Below are 21152 nucleotides of genomic sequence, written 5' to 3' on the forward strand. Positions count from 1 at the left end.
CTGTATCAGTCACTAAGCCCTTTCAATCACACCTCGCAAACTCTGTCTTCATCCGTCCTTCCTTCTCTCTGTCCCTCAGCCTGCTCGTTTCCTCCGGTTTCCGTGCTTCTCTGTACCCACCGTGGCGGGGCTGAAACCAGGGTTTAGTCCCGTCCGTTTTTCTCCCCTACGTCTTTGTTGTCCCTGTTATTACTTGTACATCAGGAGGGTGATGAAAGGGAAGTGCCACCAAGCCGATGTCAGAAGAGTGAACAGAGCCCTTGGGGATAATAGGCAGGCAGGCAGACAGAGAGAACCTGGAGACAAACTCGCTCAGTCTGACCGTGGTCTGGTCTGTGTCAGAGGGAATTGATCTGTAGTTGATACCCACACAAAAACCATACAAAATAACTAACTGAACACGTGATGTTCATATTGGACGCTAGGTGAATGTTCATAGTGAACACATAGTTAATGTTGATACTGAACACGTGGTGAATGTTGATTCTGAACACGCTGTTAATTTTGACACTCGACACGTGGTGAAAGGTTGATCCTGAGAATGTATGTGAATGATGCCACCAACCAATGCGCATTTCAAGCAAGCTCATAAAGGAGAACCAACTAATGCAGTTGAACACATGGGCAATCACGCATGCACACAGCCATGCAGCTACCCACACACACACACACACACACTCTCCCTGCGGTTGGCACACCCGAAAAAGACTGTAATTAGAGCAGCTGCGGCAAGTCTTTTGTGCTCTAAACACACTGGCAACTGAAGGAGGGACAAACGCACGTCGGGAAGCCAGACATCCTGTCATCTCTGACGCATGGTTTGAAGCATGGTGAACTCCAGGTGACCACCTCGCCCAGCAGAATAGCATTCACCCATCCTGCCTTTTTCAGCACAGTCACACATGCACCACTGCACACCCCATTTACACACTCACTATTCACAAACACACACCACTTACTCACTATTCACAAACACACACACACACAATCATTACATTTACATTTCAGTTACTAAGCAGACGAAACTCTTATTCATAGCAACTTACAGGCAATTTACAGGTTAAATTCCTTGCGCAACAGATTGTTCTCCTTTTTGGTTCAGGGATTGGAACCAGCAATCTGACAGTTATCTGCCAAACACTAATCACTAACCACTAGGCTGTTCCAATGTAATCACTCTCTACCTACCAATACATCAACATTAATTCATTGAATAATGCGATTAATTAAAAATTAAATGTTTCTACTAAGTGTAACTCAATGTTCATTTGATAACATACCATCAACATTACCTAAGATTGAGGGCTGTAAGTGGGTTAACCATCTTGCGTAATTTGTCTAAACCTTCAGACTGTCCCTTCTACATGATCAACCACAACCCTAATAGAGTAATCTGTATAAAGAGTCAATTAAGACCACAACATTTGAACTAAAATAACATTTACATTTTATGTAAATAAAAATGTCTATTCAAACTAGCAATGAGAAACTCCCGCAGTGTCAGGGGTATGTTGTAAGGCTCAAGACATTGTATAACTAACTTGCCACTCTCCACTGAAGATGTGCTGTTGCTAGTGCAAGTAGAATTGCTTCACAAACTAAAAACATCTCACACTCTGATAAGCTTTATTAATGGAGCCAGAAGAAGTTCAGAACCAGACTTGCCGTGCCACGGCTCATTCCAGTGGAATACACAGTTAGTGAGATGTTGGCTTCAGGACCTCATTATCCACAGGCAGTATCTGTCAGGAAAAAGTTACCTCAGAAGCTGACGTGCTCTTGTTCAACTAAGTTAAAACCTTGTTGTGTAAAAAATGTGCGACGTCTACTTTGTCACTGTTTAAAGAGTAGAGCAACATTACTTGGGAATTACAGTGAAAGATGAGTATGTTGACAAAAGTTGATGTATCAGCTGTGGTGCCATAGCATTAAGAATTGGGAAATCTGAGTTTTAGCTGAATTCTTTTAATTCATACAGCATAATAGATGATTAGCATAAAACACAGTACAGTATACCTATTATCCTAGCTTTGGTATTACCCTCTGTTAGAATATATTACTGTATTATCAATGTTAATCCTCATTAAAAACTAATATTCCCTGAATAATAAGATGGCAGCCATGCCACACTGACACTTGTTAAGACTTTACAGAGATGACCCTGAAAAACGTGTGTCAAAACATCTTGCCCAAGTTATGTTGGGCTAGCAAGGCCTTCCATGTTAGTGTTGGCTAGAAGTTTAGTTTCCCAAAATAACATTTTCATACACAACACGGCACAGGCCCCAAATGCCAGACACACCCAGTGATTATCTGACCTAGATATTTTTGAACAATTGAGGGGCACATTCAGTATAACGTCAGATAGAAATGCTCCTAGCAGAGTGTTCTGAATCACTGTGTTTAAAATTAGCAAAACAAAATAATAAATGCATTCACAAAATATCTGCTCATTTTTCCCTGTCTTTGTACCTAGATATAATCTGTAACACCTGAATCCGAATTGACAATATCTGCGGCCTTTAATCCAGAACTTTGCTTTGTTGTGGGCTGATTGGGGGATTGTGTTTTTGCTTGTCATCGGAAAGTCTACAAATCTACAGTATGAGGTGTATTGATCTACTAGGATTTTGTTTGTGAATACAGACACATTTCTCTCTTGTCTGATTGGACGCAAGATATATGTACATATGTTTGTGTTCATTTGTCTTGCTACTTTGATTCGTATATAAATGTAATTTCAATTGTATCATATAGTTTTGATGTTTTTGCGTTTTGATAAGTTAGCTATATTTTCAAAATGCAATTACTCTTCTGTAGAATGCCATATAGTTGGTGAGAACACACCAAATTGGCAGTTGTTTCAGCAAATGTTTCTACGCAACTGAGAAAGTGTTATTATACAGTGCTGTAAAGCATTTCAGAAAGTATTAGGCAGTGTTTTTATACAGTGCTGTAAAGCATTTCAGAAAGTATTAGGCAGTGTTTTTATACAGTGCTGTAAAGCATTTCAGAAAGTATTAGGCAGTGTTTTTATACAGTGCTGTAAAGCATTTCAGAAAGTATTAGGCAGTGTTTTTATACAGTGCTGTAAAGCATTTCAGAAAGTATTAGGCAGTGTTTTTATACAGTGCTGTAAAACATTTCAGAAAGTATTAGGCAGTGTTTTTATACAGTGCTGTAAAACACTGAATAACAATCCTGAACCCCCTCTGGACTACACTACCCATGTTCCCCATGTCTGTGTGCTCTGAACCCGACATTAAAAAATGTCTTGTCAAATCTTGTAATATTTTTTTGCAGTTGCAGGATCTTGTATTTCAGTATCAGCAGATCAAGTGTGAAGGTAGGGTTGAATAATAGTTTTTTTTCAGACTCAACACTTCATAGCACATCTATACCAGAATAACTACATAATAACTAACTTTAAATAACAGGACATAGTTTAGCATAGCCTTTTAATAATATATGTTTTATAAATCGGCCAACACAGTTTATTTCTGTTTGCTTTTTAAAGAAGACCACAGTATTTATTTTGATTCCCTTTAAATGTATCTACATATCCCAATTCCCGTGAAAAGAAAGACTAGGATCACAGGGAATATGTTGCCAAGATAGGAAATCTTTTATTACAGAGAAAAAAAAAACTTTTTCCAAAATATAGAAATCTGTACAACTTCCGCACAATCAATTTACATGAACTGTACAAATTTACAGCAGTTCATCACAACATACCCAAGGAAAAGAAAAAGAACACAAGAAAGATGTACTGACATGAGAAATCACAAGATAGAGTAGACACCTTTTTCTTCTTGGGTAAGCTCAGATTTTTTTTTTTTCCAGTTTTTCTTATTTTGTAAGTAAATAAAAAAAAAACAAAGGATAAGTCTATCATTACACAAAGCATGGAAACTGATATTTTTTTTCTACCAAAACAACTTTGGTCCTTTCCAACACTCCCATAACAAATGGCTTCACTTAGTAAAATAGTTATTTGTGTTAAAACTATGAAATACAAAAGGAATACTTCTAAAACACCTCAAAATATAAATTATTGGCACTTCCCATTGTGTAATGTTATGCAGGTATTCTACCAAATGTCGTACAATTACAGTACATTCTACAATGTTTAACACTCCAAATGTGAAAGTGGCAATAATTCCAAAATCATTGATGATAGATTGACATAAACACAAAACAACTATTCCCTTCCTGTTTCACATCTTAACATGCACAACTTTTTCATAAGGGTCTTTATTGAATGTCCGAGGCCTGAGTTTGGCAATACATTCCAGGAGAGACTCCTCGTGTCTCAAAAATGTCACATCTTCAACTTGACATATTTAGTGCATTTTATGTGCTATTACCTCTGACTATTCAAAAACACCTTTTCCAACATTTCTGAAACCTATGTGCGCAAATGCCAAACGTATGCTTTTACAGATTCAGTATTGTGGACTAAAACAACATTTTGATGTGGTGGTGTTTGAGAATGATTTCAAAGGATTTAAGCATTGTTTCCTTTTTTCTGTAGATCTAAAAATGAGGTCTGTTAAAATTTGGTTCTCCAGATTTCGGCAATGCGTATTTAAAATACATTTAGCAAAAGGGGTGAAAACTTGATACGTCCAAAACACAGACCAATCTCAAAACAACATGGATAGCTGGCATAACCAAAGCAATAGTGGAGCTGCAATGTTTTTCCAAAAGCTGGTATTCAACGACAACAACAAAGCTCTGGGCTACTGTCTCAGACCTGTCCATCTGGCAAGTGGGAAACAACTTTTTCCCACAGATTGCGGAACGATCGCCGTGTAAGATGGAGAGCACAGAGAAGATGAGGGGGCAGTGAGTCAACACATATTGCTCCATTACCCATGATCCTCTGGACCTTGGGAGCTTTAAGCCCCAGATGTAGGATTGATTGGCTGCTTCCCCGCCCGGCCAGCTTAGTGGCTAAAGGCCTTGAAACCCTACAGCCTGTCATGTTTTCAGAAGCCCAGCCAACCAGGAGTGACCTATAGAATGACTGACAGCACCCTCGCCCTATTGCGCACATGTAAAACTAGTTCTATTTTTTGGCCTCTGGTGTCACCGGCAGCGTGACCCAAAAACATCTAAGAGACTAACCAAAACACGGCTGTGTGCAATCACTTCTTAACCTTTGACCTGTCCCTCGACGGCCTCCCCAGTACAGACGGAGTGCGCTGAGAAAGTGTGCTGGTTTTGCTCTCCACCGCTAGGTGGGGAGGGGTTGGTTGGGTAAAGGTTAGTTTGGAGGGGGGCCAGAGGGATTGTAGCTGCCCTGGACACGAGTGTCCGGCCCTGGCCCCCACAACGCCTTCCTTCCCTCTCCCTCCACTGGGGTGAGAAACGATGATATGTGTCACTGCTATCTCCGTTCTGCTATGGGGGGGTTAAGCTGGCTGTCTCTGTCTAGGCTGGGGGTGATATGTGGCACAACAGTGGCTCCAGGGGAGCTACTCACGTCTGCCTGCCCAGACAGTGGCAACTATAGGCTGGGTGAAGTTGCTCTGGTTCTCTCATCGGTCCCCAAGAGAGTGGCTCGAGGAGTAACGCTGGGGTCCCATGTCGGGCAGTACACCCTTCCCTCATCCACAATCGCAGATTTACAAAGTCTTCCACCCTACCTCCCGCACAACCACAAGGACAATGCCTAACCTAAACAGGCGAGAAGTCCCTGACACGGCCATTGGGTTTGAGTTGGACAGAATTCTAGTTAAACAGTAAGGGGCCTTACAGACTTCCCTTTTGGCTACAATCACACAGCACTCGCCTGGGGGCAGCTCAAACCAAAACCCTGCTGCGGTGACTTTCGAGAACAGAGCCTCGTGAACGGACTTCAGGCGGCTAATCTGACATGACACCAAGCCACTCTGAACTGCCAACACCTGAAAGGTTCTGAATGAAACGCTTACAGCCAGATCACCACACCAACGTAATTTTTCACTCACGAGTTCCCCCCTCGGTCCACAGGCGCCAGTCCAATAAAACCCGCAAACGAGGGAGACTCACGAAAGATGACATTCGAGCGAACGGAACGATGGAGGTCTTCCTCTAAAAGTGCACCTCCCACACAATCTACATGTCAAAGTGCATTCAATGTCATTTCTACTGACAGGGCCGGACCAACCAGAACAAACGGATCCAAATCTAGGTGGGAATATAGGGCCATCTATTCTACAAGTCGAATTTGGTGGGGCAGGGTCCCAAGGTCGGAACGGGGGAGGGGGGAGGGATCTATACACGACCCGGGGGGGAGGGGACAAATCCCCGGCTTTAACCAGAAAGCTAGCACGCAGATGGTTGGAGGTGTTTGTGGTTGTGTGCTGTGATACAGTACTGTCCGGAAACAACAGGTCTCACAGCGCATTCCACTGCAGGGGGCGGAGGGGTTAGGGGGCATGGGGGCGGGGGACAGGGGGGTTGGGGGATTCCTGAAGCTCGCTGCTGGTGAATGTGTGGCTGAGGTTCAGAGAGGGCCTGTATTTGGGCAGCCTCTGGGGGTAAAAATGACAGAAGAAAAATCACCCTGTGGTCCAAAAATTGCATTTTCGAAGAAAGAAACGTTGGGCGTTTTCCCAGAGACTGACCTCTGAACGGGAACAGTCTGGACCTCAGCCCCTCCACTTCCTCCTCAGATGGAAAGTACACCCAACTATGACAGAAGGTGGATAAGAGGCTGAAATTGAATGGCTCCTGAACATAGTTCCTTGACACTTAAGTGGGTGGTGGTGGTGACATGGTACCCATAGAAACCAGGTAGAGATGAAAGTGCAAAGTCAACATTTAATAGACCTCAATGTAAAACAATGAAAAAAAACAAACAAAAAGCAACCCCTTCACCGTGCTGTTTCTCATCCCAGGTTTCTTGGTTGGTTTTAGCTGCCCCATCAGTTCTGCGCTCCGCACAGCTCTCGCGCCGAAAAAAGAATAATACGCCTGCCTCCAGTAGATCCAACAACATAACATAAGAGACAATGGAGCGAGGGAGGAGAAAAAAATATCAAACCTACAAGGTTTCCATCACCTGGACGATAGGCCACATCCTCTGCTTTTTTTCCTTTCTCTTTTTTTTTTCCTCTTTTTTTATTTCATTTTGCTTCAAAAGGCTAAGCCGTCGACCGCCACCAGGGGGGGGGGGGGCACCACTCTCAGCCGACATTGGCTGTCGGGGAGCCCTTTAACCGGACACAGTCATCATGTTGTAGGATTTGGACGGGCTGGTCCTGCCCAGCAGCCCTGCCGCCTCCTTGCAGCTGATGTGACTGTCCACCATGGGGCCGGGGGCGACCACACTGGCCCCCGACGGCGCCGACGGCTGAGACTCGTAGAGCACGCAGATCGAGCCATCCTCGCCGATACGGTAGGACACTTCGAAGGGGTCCACCCAAAGGGTGAGCTCGCTGGGCAGCAGCAGGTAGAGCTGGTTGATGGTCAGGCCGATGCGCTGGCCGGCCTGCCCCACCAGGGGGTCCATCTTGTGGTTGATCCGGATGCAGCGGTAGCCCGAGCCCCTGCAGGGCTTTTCGGGGAACCAGTGGTGCTTGTATTGCTCTGTGGAGAGATGGGGGGGGGGGGGGGGGGGGGGGGTGCGGTTATTATCTCGTCACCACTGGTTTTCGTCATCATTGGATCTCTATTACGTTACCATGGTATTGCCAAAAAAAAAAGGGCAAGTAAGGGGGTAACTGTTGTTCTATGGTTACCCTACAGGTTAAATCCAGAGTGGAGCTTGTAGCGCTGTATGAGGAGACAAGGAGAAAGAGGGAGAGAGAGGGGCAGAGGAGTAAGTCATTGTCTGGGGTTTACAGGTGAGCCTGTAAGCTCAAGCTCTGCTACTTTCAGCCTTCTTATCTAAGTGGAAAACGGGCTGGACAGCTGTCCTACACCCGACTGATTGTTAGTTCCTAGTGTGTGTGAAGATGCATGTTTTTTGATACATTAAGTACAGTCCTTTAAAATAGAATGTTAGTCTAATTAATAACATTATAGTATGATAATACATTTATTTTCTCATTTTTAAAGCTTAGAATCATACTAACAGTTTTTCTTGTTATTACAGTTGAAAGGGTCCAAGGTAATACTTGTATAAATAACTATTCAATAAATGATTATAGGAAATATTACCTAGGACTTTAGAAGTGTATTTTGTTTGTGTAATGGACTACTCACAGAAAACAATTTTTTTTATGATTCCTTTGAAGATTACAGCAAAATGGTTGCTTGTGTGTTTCCTTTACTAAACAACCCCTATTAATGATGTTGGGAATTATACATAATATGAAATCACTTAATGTTTATGGAAATATATTTTGTATTACTTTGTTTCTAATTCATGGTTCGGTGTAATAGTGTATCCATGTGTATTACCAAGTATCAGATATTTGAATTAGTATTCAGATTACATCATATACAGTCCATAACACATTGCTATAAGTTTACACTGAGCGAGTTGATCAAGTGTGTGCAAGTGTGTAAAAACAAAGTATTTACAGCCTGTGTGTGTGTGTGTGTGTGTGTGTGTGTGTGTGTGTGTATGTGTGTTTAAAACAGACTGTAGACAGGGGCCAGCTTTGTTGTAAGGCTGTAAAAAAAAACATAAATGCCTGTTTATGGGACTGATAAGAGGCCATAAACTGTGTCTGGCTCAGTGGCAAGAGCATACGTGACACAGAACTGAGAGAAAGGGAGCAGTTCGATTGCACAATCCCCTTTGGTCGAGCTAAACAAAGTCCTCCATCAAAAGGAGTGGAGCTGAACAACAACGCCAAAAGAGAGAAGTCCTGCCCTGCCATCTGGGCAGGAAAACTCCCCTTAAAGCCACACCGTCCCATTTTATGTGCATGCGGCGAGTGTGTCCACACACCGTCGGTGATTCAGTGGGTTGTCATCCGTGTATGGCAAGTATTTAAGGGGGTGTTAGCTGACGTGTATTGGAGGGGTGTTAGGTGACATACAGGGCGGAGAAAAAGAGAGAAAATATGACATTGCCAGCGTTATTCGTTTTAGGGAAAGTACAAGAGAAGGGTTCTCATCCCTTCCTCATTCGATATTTTTTTAAGCGCATGACCGCAACTTTGTAGCATAGAAGCCTGCCGGAGAATAATTAGACGTGCTCTTTAGACATTTTTATTACATTTCACATTTACTAAACCCGCCCAGTGTTGGTGAGTGGTTGCGATATTAATGTTAAATGTCTTTGATAAACGGTCCGTTGTGACATTTCAAAGGAGTATTTGAAGGGTCGGTTACAAATTCCCTTTATGTCAGTTCCATCAAAAGAGCTGGTTGAGAATTTATGAAATGATGCCCATATTTAGAAGCAAATGTGTTTTTATTCCAACATACATTTTCAAACTATATACTGACAAAGTTATGTGGTTTAAAAGCGTTGGCATGCGTCATTTCAAAGGAGACAAAATGATATCCCCAAAAGATGTCTGCATTCTCTTGACTCTCTCTTATTCTCCAATTGGTTATGTTTCATAAGTTATTCAATATTTGCAGGAAATATAGGCAGAGATTACATTTACCAGGACAGTATTTTGAGTCTTTCATGTTAATTGATCATACAGAAACAACCAGGATGTGTTAATATTGTAGAAAGCAACGGACAATCAGATGGCTGGCCATTATTCATCACACTGTTGTTAATGTTTACTCTGAAGATGAGTTAAAAGGTAAAGGACGTGGACGGCCACTTCAGCGGCCCCCACAACTTTTTTTATATTAGTTGATAATATCCTTCCTTCACTCCTCCCCCTGTTAACCTCTTCCAGGCCGCCCCCCCCACACACCCCACCAACCTCCCCCGCTTCCCCTCCTCCATCGCCTTCCGTGGTGGCAGCCATTTTGCTCAGTCTGTCTGCAAGTTTGGCTGTTTACAAACAATGCTCTGACCTAGAGCTATCCTCAGACTGCCTTTTCCTCCCGTGTCGTTTATGGTATAGAAACAAAAATAAACCAACTTCCACTGACAGTGGAAAATACCATTGTAAAGAAAGAGCCTGTTGAACCGAAGGGAATACATTTCTATTATTGTACTAAAATGTGTAATTTATTACATTTATAGGATTTCAATGGCGAAAAGGGAAATTTTACTGTAATGGCTTAAAAATTTAAGGCTTTTCATTAGTGGGGTTGGTAATAAATGGAGCTGTTGCAAAGTATTTGAAATGGGATTGAGGAAGCAGGCACTTTTCAGTGGAATATTTGGTGTTATGAGACATATAAGCATGCCTGCTTTAAGTCTTCTCTCTAACAGTAAGCCAATATTTATTAATTTACTTATTTTAGAAAGTAAACACAACCATTCATTTCCTTGTGGTCCAAAAATGCTGCCAATAGTCCAATGCGTAGTTTATGGTTGAGCCGATCGAGTTATGTGTCATTATTACAGTGATCAGACTGTAAATAGTTTTTATCTATCATATATGTCAGTGGGGGAAATCTATAAGGCCTATTTATTGTGATTTTCAAGCCCAATGTATCTTATCATTCACTAAGATCAATTCGATCAAGGTTTGCAAAGATAAGGTGAACTGTGATGTAGGTTATAATACGCTTATAACAAAGAACCATAAACACATCATGGTTTTGTTAATTTTTCTGATCGAAATGTTATTATATAAAATTGTGCATGATCAAATTCGTATTCTCCCACGTTTTCTTATCTGCATTACGTAATTCCATAACCTAGCCTACATCAAGTCACTGGGGACTGATTTGCCCATTCTTTATGGTAAGAGATTACTGAACAAATGGTGCCATCAAAAGCCCACTTCCTTTTTGGAAAAAATAAAACCAGCCTTTTCTAACTAAACACATGGTCACTAAACTCGAATAAAAAAATCCTCGACGTATCGTAGTAGAAATGGTGGGATTATATGCTTGTGTTGAAGATTGTTGTTCACTGTATCTATTTTTGTCAAATTTTCCGTGCGCAAACGGTCGGCGCATTAGTGCGCTTATGTTACTTCGTTAACAAAGAGAGACCCAAATCCCTTTAGAAAGTGATTAAAGCAGAACAAATCGTTTGAAATATAATGTTGTTTTTAACACACACACACACGACCAAGAGAAGTCATACATTTAAAGTAGTGAACATTATGTACGAGAACAACGTGTACCATTGTCTTACCGGACAAAATATCTTGTAAGCTTGCGCTGAACGTCTGAAGCTGTCGGTCGTTTACGTGCCCTTTTATCCGCAGAAATCTTGACAGAAATCCGACGGCTGCGGTAATTTCAGGTTTCATCGTTCCCCGAGCACAAAGGGTATGCATTGAGAAGGCAACTGCGACGACAATCCGTACGCTCTTCCTACGTTTGATTCCGAAAATGATTAGATGTTGTTCTCTCCCTGTTTGGATAATGATCCTTGTATTTCACTTGTTTTTTTTCTCTGGCGCCTATGCTGTGCATTTATTAGTCGAGGTAGGGAAGTTTCAGAGAGTCGTGTGCCTGGAGGACGGTACAGTGTGGTGTCTGTTGTTGGTAAATAGAGCGTCTCTCTAGGATGCCACGTTGACGTACCCTCTTATGTCACTTTTCTCCACCAGAGTGAACGAGCGCTGGAAGGAAGGGGACTTTATACCGCCCCCGCGACAGGCTCTCCAATCCCATCTGTGCGATAGACTGACGAGCGCATAAGAGGAGTGGACTGGTTGCGTCACCGCTCTGATAATAAACAGACGTGAGAGACGTGAGAGCGAAGTTGGAACGTACTATTTCGAAAACAACGTCTTCAACACGATTTTGTATTTTCAAACAAGGTGTGCATAAGTTACTAACTGGGTTTTGTCCATTAAGAACCATTTACAATTTTCAGGGACGACTTGGTCAAAGGCAGACAATTCCAACAGGACAGGACAACTCACAGAACCACATGAATAATTTTAAAAAGCAAATAAACCCAGTATACAAAATAAGTCATAATGATGAAATTACCCTATGATCAGAAAGACATAACTTCAGATAGATTTGATTATTCCGCAGGGGCGTTGATCATTATGGCATAATACATTGTCAATGTCCTTAGAAGTCATTGTTTGAATCTAGTCTTCAACAGTTCACATAGGGGTTTACCATAATCACATTTTTAATTCCCTAAAACACACAAACTACTGTACACACAGAAAATACTGTAGAAAAAAGTTGTTCTGGTTAATCATCCCACATGCTTTTTTGTTTCTGCTTTTATACAACTCTGGCTTTGGGTTACCAAGTGTGCGGTCAGGCAATGGTGTTTCCTTCAAGCCTGATACATCAGCAATATACTTTGCTTTGTAAATAAAGTTGTGCATTTACTATGTTTGTATATTAAATATAGGCTATTCATTAAATACATGTATCTAAACTTAATAGCAAGAGCATATGTCAAGAACCCAAATATATTCATTCCCATTCACTTTTTTCTCAAACACATTTTCTGAAATTTTTTGCCATTTTATTGAAAATAAAACATTTAAATATTGAATGTAAATAAGTATTCAGTCCCTTTGCCATTAATGCATTCTAGGTCTCCTCCCTGAACAAGTCTTAATATATAATATATATACATACATATACACCACCATTCAAAAGTTTGGGGTCAGTTAGAAGTTTCCTTGTTTTCGAAAGAAAAGCAAATTTTTTGGCCATTATAATAACAATACATTGATTAGAAATAAAGTATTGACATATATAGGCTCATTATCAGAAACCATCAGTCCTGTGTTCCAATGGCATGTTGTGTTTGTTAATCCAAGTTTATAATTTTAAAAGGCTTTGTGATCATTAGAAAACCCTTTTGCAGTTATGTTAGCACAGCTGAAAACTGTTGTGCTGATTAAAGGAGCAATAAAACTGTCCTTATTTAAACTAGTTGAATATCTAGAGCATCAGAAATTGTGGGTTCGATTACAGGCTCAAAATTGGCAGAAACTAAAAACTTTCTTCTGAAACTCGTCAGTCTACACTTCAGTCTATTCTTGTTCTGAGAAATGGAGGCTATTCCATGCAAGAAACTGCCAAGAAAATGCCAAGAGACGATCTCATACCACACTGTGTACCACCCCCTTCACTGAACAGCACAAACTGGTTCTAACCCTCAATAGAAAGAGGAGTGGGAGTCCCTGGTGCACAACTGAGCCAGAGGACGCTTGCATAGTGTCTATGGGAACCTCTGAGGCACATGTTCGCAAGGTCTGAACGCATGTAACACATTTGGTCTGTAGTCAGTGGGAGGTCTACGAGAAGTGAATTCTGCTGGGCAGTTTACATTGCGTAGCGCAGAAGTAGTCTGGTGTGAAAGGGTTTGTGTGCTTGTTTATTCACACCTGAAAATAAGCAAGAAAGTGTTAAGGTAAAATGTATGGGCCAGACCAAATAGTGAAATAGCTGAAGTGGTAATGATTTAGTTGGTAATGCTTCAGTGGTAAGGCTTTTAGCGGTAATGCTGATTCGTAGTTAGTCATTCAGTGGTCATACAGGTGGACAGAGCAAGAACAGGAACTCAGGTGTAAAGTAAAAGAAGGTTTGAACAAGATGAGAGATTGTGTTACTTATTACCCAGGCCAGAGCTGACAAAATTCCCCTGACTTTCCCTCCCAGAAATGGAAAGTAAAAAAGAGAAATTGATGTTCGGAGATGGGGGTCATAGAGAAAAAGAAAGAAAGAAATAGGGAACATGTGAACATCTTAGAGGTGGCATATTATCATGTTTACATACTCCTCAGGTGTAGCAACCACTGGCTGAGGGGCGAAATGTGTTGCCAGATGTTGTCAGGCCAGGGTGGGGTGTCCTAACCAAATGGTCTGTCAGACCACCTAATGAATGGAGCCTTTTATCTTGAACTTCACGTGAAGCACAGTGTATGGAAAGAATTTCAGCTCAGAAGCAGGCAGGCAGAAAGAGAGAGAGAGAGAGAGAGAGAGAGAGAGAGCCCTGGACTCTCACTGGAGAGAGTGTGTGCGTTCTTTCCAAAAACACACTGACTCACAGTGGCACTGCTGAATGAGAGGACATGGAGACACCATCATGGTCTTGCAAACAGTATCGTGAGAGCATACACATTCATGAACACACAGACGTAGGCTGTGGATCAAGGCAAAGCAAAATCAACAGTGTATGTTCAGCGAGTAGACCCAGAGAGAAGACAGCCCTGATACAGTGTCATACCCACAAAATCCTGATTTCACGTCATGCCTAAACATTTTGTGGAGGCATTGACTGCCCTGTTTCTGTAGATTTGAACACGTATCTTAAATCGTAACAAGTGCTGTGGCCTACTTATGTTCCCTTTGCTCTGTAAATAAATGGGATTTCAACATGTTTTCCTAACATCTGGTACAGTTCCCACAACACACAGTACTAGACATTCAGAACATAAAGAATAGCAGATCATTGGTCTTGACTTAGGGTGAGTTGGGATATATGAAATAATATTTGAAAGAACTAGATCTCCTAGATTGACAAGTCTTGACAAGAATAAGAGAATATATTTTTGATTGACAGGGTTGTTTGTGATGACTTTAAAATAGTTTTTTACATCTACTTTACATTCTAGTTAATCCCTTTAAGACCAATTGAAGGCCAGTTTAATTTAAGTTTTTAAGAATAAACAAACCAAATAGCTTTCGAGGCACCACAGTCTATTTGTATGAAAAGGGTATTTGATTTTGATTATGTTCTTCAATATCAGTTGTGTCCATCCTGAAGGTCTTCAATCCAGTACCATGCAGTCCATAGGTATTTAGACAGTGACAACTTTTGATTCTTTGGCTTGGTGCTTAAGCACTTTGTGTATGGGTCACAGACTTCAGGCATTCATTGAATGCAAAAGATTTTCAACCAAGTAAAAAATATGATGACTTTTATAAGAATATGTTAATTTCTCAAATTACTTTTGGTGCCTTAAAATAGAGGGGGACTATTTATTTCTTACCCTCAAATTAAAGGTGGGATTCGGTACTTCAACCCATTTGTCTTCAATTCATTTCAAATCGTCCACTATGTTGAAGTGCAGAGCCAGAACATTTGTTACGACAGTGTTTTCACTGCAGTGTATCAGCTTACTCAGTGACCCCCAACATTTGTAAAGTTCCCTGAAATGTATGCAGTGTGAAGTGGTTACAATAGCACTGGAAATGATCAACATCTGGTTGAAAGGAAACATTTTACAAGGTGCTGTGGGTGAAATGTAAATTTACTTTCTTTTTCGACTACACACCAATCTTTATTTCCCACGTGCAACATAGCTTAATAACCGTCCAAATGACCATGGCACAAAACAGTTCCCCATAAAGGTAATGGGGCACAATTTGGGAGACGATTCTTGATCCTTTTCGGCATTAGATTTTTTTATTTTATGAAACTCATGTGAAGTAGTGGACGTAAAACCATGCTACCCCCTCATCTTGCAGGATGTTGTGAATAGGGGCTACATTCTATGAACCCCAGTCTGGGTGTGGGCTGAAATCTCTTCAGTCCTTGGGCTGTTTTACTGTTCACCCATCTGGGTGATGTTGACTTGTACATCGGTAGACTCTCTAAACTGTGCATTCTGTAAGTAGAAATAGTACTGTACATGTCTCCATTTAACGTGTCCAATAGGGTTTTGTGTGTGTGTGTGTGTGTGTGTGTGTGTTGGATGTTTTGTGCTCCCAAACTCTGCTTGGTGGTGTGTCATGGGTCATGGTCTTTCCATCATCAAATATTTTCCACCGACACCACCAAGGTGGTTGAAGAATCCAAGGTCCATGACACATTCAAAGGTATTGTTCCCTAGTTTTACTTCAGACTAGTACAGGCTGGTAAGGTTGACAGTCTGTATAAACGTTCAGAGATGAAAATATTTTAAAGCGGTAAGGCGAGCATAGTGATGTAATATCTGTCAAGTTAAAATGGCCGTGTAGGGTATTGACACAACAGTCCATGTTGTATTGAATCGTATCGCCGTTGAACTTTGAAAAAATGCATGAGGGGTTTAATCCCGCTCTCCCTAAAGTGCACATTGCACACGTCCCTACTCCCACATAACAAGTACCTCGAAGCAATCAGGCAGGTGTGTCCAGCTTCAACCGACCCAATCAGTTGAAGATCCGCTCCCCCCCCACTGAATGGTGATTCTCAACACCGCTCACGGTGCTTTCTGACGTCTGAGTGTGTGTATGGTGTGTGTGTGTGTGTGTGTGTGTGTGTGAGTCAGCATGAAACTGATGACCTTCGCATGACTCACCCTCTAAACAGGCACAAACAGCTGGTGATCAGACAGGGATTGGCTTAACCACAGTCATAAAGTCATGTCACCTAGAGCATAATTATTTGGGTATGACTGGGTGGTTGGCCCGTCTCTGTCCAGCTCCTCCTCAGATCTGATAAAAGGCTGTGACAAGAAAGGCTCTGACTGCCGTGTTTGGCGTTGCAGGCATCTGGTAGCCCCTGACAGCTGATTCCATTATCCTCTAATTTGGACTGATAGCGTTTGCCAGGTCCAACGTAACCTTACCTCCAAACTATGGACCAAACTAACAGCTCCCAAAGTCCTCCCTCAAACACGCAGTCCCGAGGGCAACAGCACCATATGTGGGACTGGGCATTCACGTTTGGCGGCAGGACGTTTCTCTCTAGGGCTGTGCAAGCCTGCTTGTCGCCCTGTCACGAAGCACTTTCATTCTATAAACCAGAGTGGCCTTATTAAAAAATGAATGACTATACTGTAGGCCATTAGAGAATAATTGATTCTGGAAAACCCGGTGGTCAGCAAGATGGGGAAGACAAAGCGACGGTATCGGTTCTGTTATTCAGCGGACTTCAAGAGAACGCGGTCAACCTTGCTGCTAAGGCAACCTTTAAATGCAAGTGTTAGGAGTGACATTAGTGTGTAAATCTATTCAAATATAAAAGTAGAATTAACTACAAAAATACAGTTGAAGAAACATTTTGCCTCATGAAATTCTACGCCCCTTATCTATCCGTTGTTCCTTTGCTGCTTCATTGCCTCTCCTCTCCCCCCTTTTTCTTTCACCTCTCTCCCTCCCTCTCCCTCTCTCCCTCTCTCTCACGCACATGCGCACACACACACACACACACACATACACGGGGCGTCTCATGTTGGCCTCTCTACCTCCGCTCTGGGCTGGTTTGAACCAGTCTCTTCACAGGCACCTCCACACAGGTGGTCCACTGTGTGATCACCACCTCAGACGTGAACACTTGTGTTTACTGCCGAACACGCCAAATAAGGCATGCGTTTGTATAGATGTGTACCGCCGACACGCCAACAAGGGATACATTATATAGTGGTGTGACCACGGCGTCTTTTATGTTGAAAACGATACAGTAGCCGGGAGTGTCTTGATCTGTATTTATAGTAGAGTCAAGGAAGGGCAATTCCTGATGAGCTGTGAGTGTGGTCGGCTGGAGACATGCCTGGACATGTTGCAGCCAAGCCCTGACCAGTGTGGACCGGATGGAATGAGGCCTGGTGATAAGAGGGGTGGTGAGGGGTGGCAGGTTATGAGGCTTGGCAGGTCCGTAGAATGCACATAGAGATGGATAGAGTACCCCGATTTGGATAGACAGATAAATCGGCTTTGACTTTTTTTCATTGTGGGCTTCTGACATTTTGAAGTTGTGATGTGGGGTGGAAATGTATAGACACATCCCTCCTAATAACTGGGTGAGAGCCATCATGGCTCTGCCCATGTTTTCACAGACCTTTAATAAGATGTGATTTCCATCCCAGTCTATGGGATTGCATCAGTTCGACACACATCGTCAACAGTCAATGATTGCATGTTAGGGGCGATTCCTAGCTAATTTCCACTTCAGTTGCATTTGCACTTAGTCAATGCTTGACAAAAGACGACACTAGCAGAACAGTGCCGGGATTTCACCCTGATATCCACACAGAGCTTTTCGCTGTATGATACAGCGACCCTCAAAAGTATTCACCCAAATAGAAACCAATATTATTGTAGTCAAAACAACTCGGTCCTCTTATCCAGAAAACAAACAGTAATCTGACCGCGGTTATTAACCAACATTTCCACTTAGTGAAAATGGGTGTAAATCAAAAGCGTGTTTCTCAGAAATATTTCGTATCAGCTTCTGTACACCGGATGGGAGATAAAGCCGAGGGCTGGAGAACAGGATCAGGAGGCAGGTGGGGTAGAGCGTGGGTGAGGTTACGTGGGTGTGTGTGTGTGTGTGTGCATGCTAAAGTGTGCATACATAGTTGAGTTGGGTGTAGGGAGTTTCTTGAAGTTTTTAACAATTTGTGAGAACCCCCAGGGGGAGAAAAGAGCAAAGCATTATACAGTTATGTTGCAGGGAAATCATGACAGGTGCATTAAACCCAAAATACTTGTTTAAAGAAAACATGTCGCAGGGTGAAAGAAAAGATTACCTGCTTTTTCAGTCGGTGTTGCTCAAAATAAGCCGTCTCACATTTCCTACCGAGAAGATGAACTGATTCACACAATTAATTGGGAGCTGAGAAACAGGGATTTTGAGAGTGGAGCGTATTTACAGTTGCCATGGTGATGTCAACAGATCCACCCACCTCCGTTCAGTTAACATATCAAAACAAGAGAATTTGAAAATACATTGTGTCTCTGCGACAGTTGACAACCCGACTGGCAATATCTTCCGTAACTAGTGGACACCTTTCTAACCAGGGCCCTTGCTATGGGTTTAGGGTTCCATTTGGGAGGCACGGAGAATGATCTCCAACCACATTCCTACAGGAAAACCAATTAAACTAAAATGTAAAGTGAGTCTTGGCATCGCAGCACTGTCACAGTGACTGTCATGTGACCAGTGATGTTGAAAATAGAATGCCCTTCCTGAATCCTCCCATGTGATTTAGTGTCAAGTTGCCCACAGATTTCTCCCTTACTTTTCCCTTTTGTCTTTTCCCCCATTCTTCTTTCCACTGTTTCTTCTTTCCTTCCATTGTCCTATTTCAGTTATTTATTCTTTCCCGGTTGCATTCTCTTGTAGTGTTGTTGTGGTCCCTCTTTTTCTCCTGTAGTCTTGTTGTGGGCCCTCCTTTTCTTCTGTAGTATTGTTGAGGTCCCTCTTTTTGTCCTGTAGTCTTGTTGTGGTCCCTCTTTTTGTCCTGTAGTGTTGTTGTGGTCCCTCTTTTTTTGGGTCTGTAGTCTGGTTTAAGTCCCTCTATTTGTCCTTTAGTCTTGTTGAAGTCCCACTTTTCTCCTGTAGTTTGGTTGTGGTGTCTGAGCCCAGGCTGTCGGGTCAAGTTCAGCCAGCCATGGGATGGGATAAGCAGATAAGTGGGTGCACAAGGACATTTGTACTAGAGGTACAGGCATCAGTCCAATACAGCCATACAGAACATTCCAATGTTGGCAGCGAACAAGAACCCACAGTTCTGCAAAGGAAAGCAATGCAGTAGCCCTCAGAGAGGACAGTATACTTCCATTATATTATCATGAAGTACTCCGGTAAACTATGTATTATGTGGTACCATTATAAAGTACTGAACACTGATTAAAGATAATATCAAAGCACAAGCAGTGCATCCTTAGACCACATTGAATCTAATGTTTAACAGGAACACTCTGCCATATGCTTCACCTCTTGCTGTCTGTGCTACTTTGCATGGAAAAGAGACCAGACTGCATGCTGAGACATGTCCTAAATAAACCTGGCCAAGATATCTGCACTCCAGTCATAAACCTCCATCAGAACCGTAAACATAACTTGTTGTAGATCAGTTGGCTCAATTTGCATCTTATCAGTTGGATCAATTTGCATTTCTTGTATCTCTTGCAAATGAAAACAGGGCCACATTGCTGAACGCCAGTTAAACCAAGGGTGGAGTACCTTCACACAAAGTCAGACTTTAAATCCTCAATCAACAACACTCGGTCATGGAGTATAGCAAACTGGTGGCAAAAAAACAACTTGCGGCAAGAAAAACAAAGGTGAGTCTTCCCCTCTTGTACTGTCAGAAGTCACAGAGGATTAACCTGTTCTTTGGAAAGGCTCTGACTATAGCAACTCATGTAGCTTCCTTCATTCAATAAGATACACTTAATGAAATTGCCTTTGTTTGTACGCTCACAATATATTGTATGTAGGGGGGAGATATGGGGGACGGGAGGGAGGAGGAGTGGGGTGGGGGAGAAAGGAAAGAAGAGGGAGGGAGAGGAAGGGCGAAAGGGGAAATGCCAATCGTGATATAGTAAACAAGATGGCTGTAGTACAAAAAGAGAGCGCTGTGGAAAGAGAGAGAGAGATGAGGATAGGGAAACAGTGAAATGGCGACCAAAGATGGAGGGATTAAATGTGAGAAAGGGACAGTAAGATTTGTAGTGGTGGAGTGAGTGCAGCAGCTGAGTGGACGGCTGCTCGTGGGACCTCCCCTCCTGGAAGAACACATTACAGGCGATAGAAAAAGTGACGTCGGCCAAATGTTCCCACATGACAGCCCCATCAATAACTCTGAATCTAATATGTGGGTCAACATTGTGTAACTCGGAGGAGAGCATCTGTCATTGACTGCAATGTTATGATGGGGCAGCAGAAGAGGTGCAAGCTGAGGGGAATCTTTTGGGTTACAGTCATCCGTGATAAGGAGAGAGACAAAGAGAGTCAGTATTAGTATACACAGGTAATTAACCAAGAAAGCACAAAGCCTGGATCACACACACACACACACACACACACAGGCCTACATGCACATACAGAGACGCTTGCAAATGCACACTCAAACCCAAAGAGTGGTTTAATTAAATTAGTCCATCACCGCATGACCTTCGAGGTCCATCCACTTCAATAATTACCTCTCCCCTTGGCCCAGAGGACGTCCCTAATGTACCAGAGACGAAGCATCAGTCCTGGCTGAAATGGCTCCGCACACACCCTCCCCTGCTCCATCCCGTCTTGGAGTTGAGCTTAGCTTTGATGGACAAACCCAAGAATAAGCAGCCGGTCTAGGCCATACATCTGTAATTGGATTTGTTTTAGTTGTGTTTTGTTGAAAATAAATTCCCCCCTTTATTCCTCCCTCTTCCTGTCTGGAAGGCAACAGAGACAACTAATTGACTTTTTGGGTCAGGACACCTGTGCTGTTCATCAAGTCTGGCGAGAAGCATTTTTGCGTTCAAAGCACAAACAA

The 21152-nt window shown here is 42.4% G+C and overlaps 1 protein-coding gene across 1 annotated transcript; it reads right to left on the reverse strand.

Annotated features, from left to right (window-relative positions):
- Nucleotides 1-3602: 3602 nt before the first annotated feature.
- btg1 (B-cell translocation gene 1, anti-proliferative) lies at nucleotides 3603-11600 on the reverse strand. The gene is made up of 2 exons (XM_010887382.4): nucleotides 11165-11600; nucleotides 3603-7578 (listed from the first exon to the last, which is right to left on the reverse strand). The coding sequence occupies exons 1-2, from the start codon at nucleotides 11307-11309 to the stop codon at nucleotides 7205-7207; spliced, it is 519 nt and encodes a 172-aa protein (XP_010885684.1). The 5' UTR covers nucleotides 11310-11600; the 3' UTR covers nucleotides 3603-7204.
- Between the last annotated feature and the right edge of the window lie 9552 nt (nucleotides 11601-21152).

This window comes from Esox lucius, chromosome 23 (assembly GCF_011004845.1).
Source record: "Esox lucius isolate fEsoLuc1 chromosome 23, fEsoLuc1.pri, whole genome shotgun sequence".
Classification (NCBI taxonomy): Eukaryota; Metazoa; Chordata; class Actinopteri; order Esociformes; family Esocidae; genus Esox; species Esox lucius.

Excerpts from the sequence above, each read along its gene's own strand:
- btg1 (XM_010887382.4), bottom strand. The coding sequence starts at position 11,309 with ATGCATACCCTTTGTGCTCGGGGAACGATGAAACCTGAAATTACCGCA. Across the intron at positions 7,579-11,164 it reads CTTACAAGATATTTTGTCCG|AGCAATACAAGCACCACTGG; the intron begins GTAAGACAATGG and ends ATCTCTCCACAG.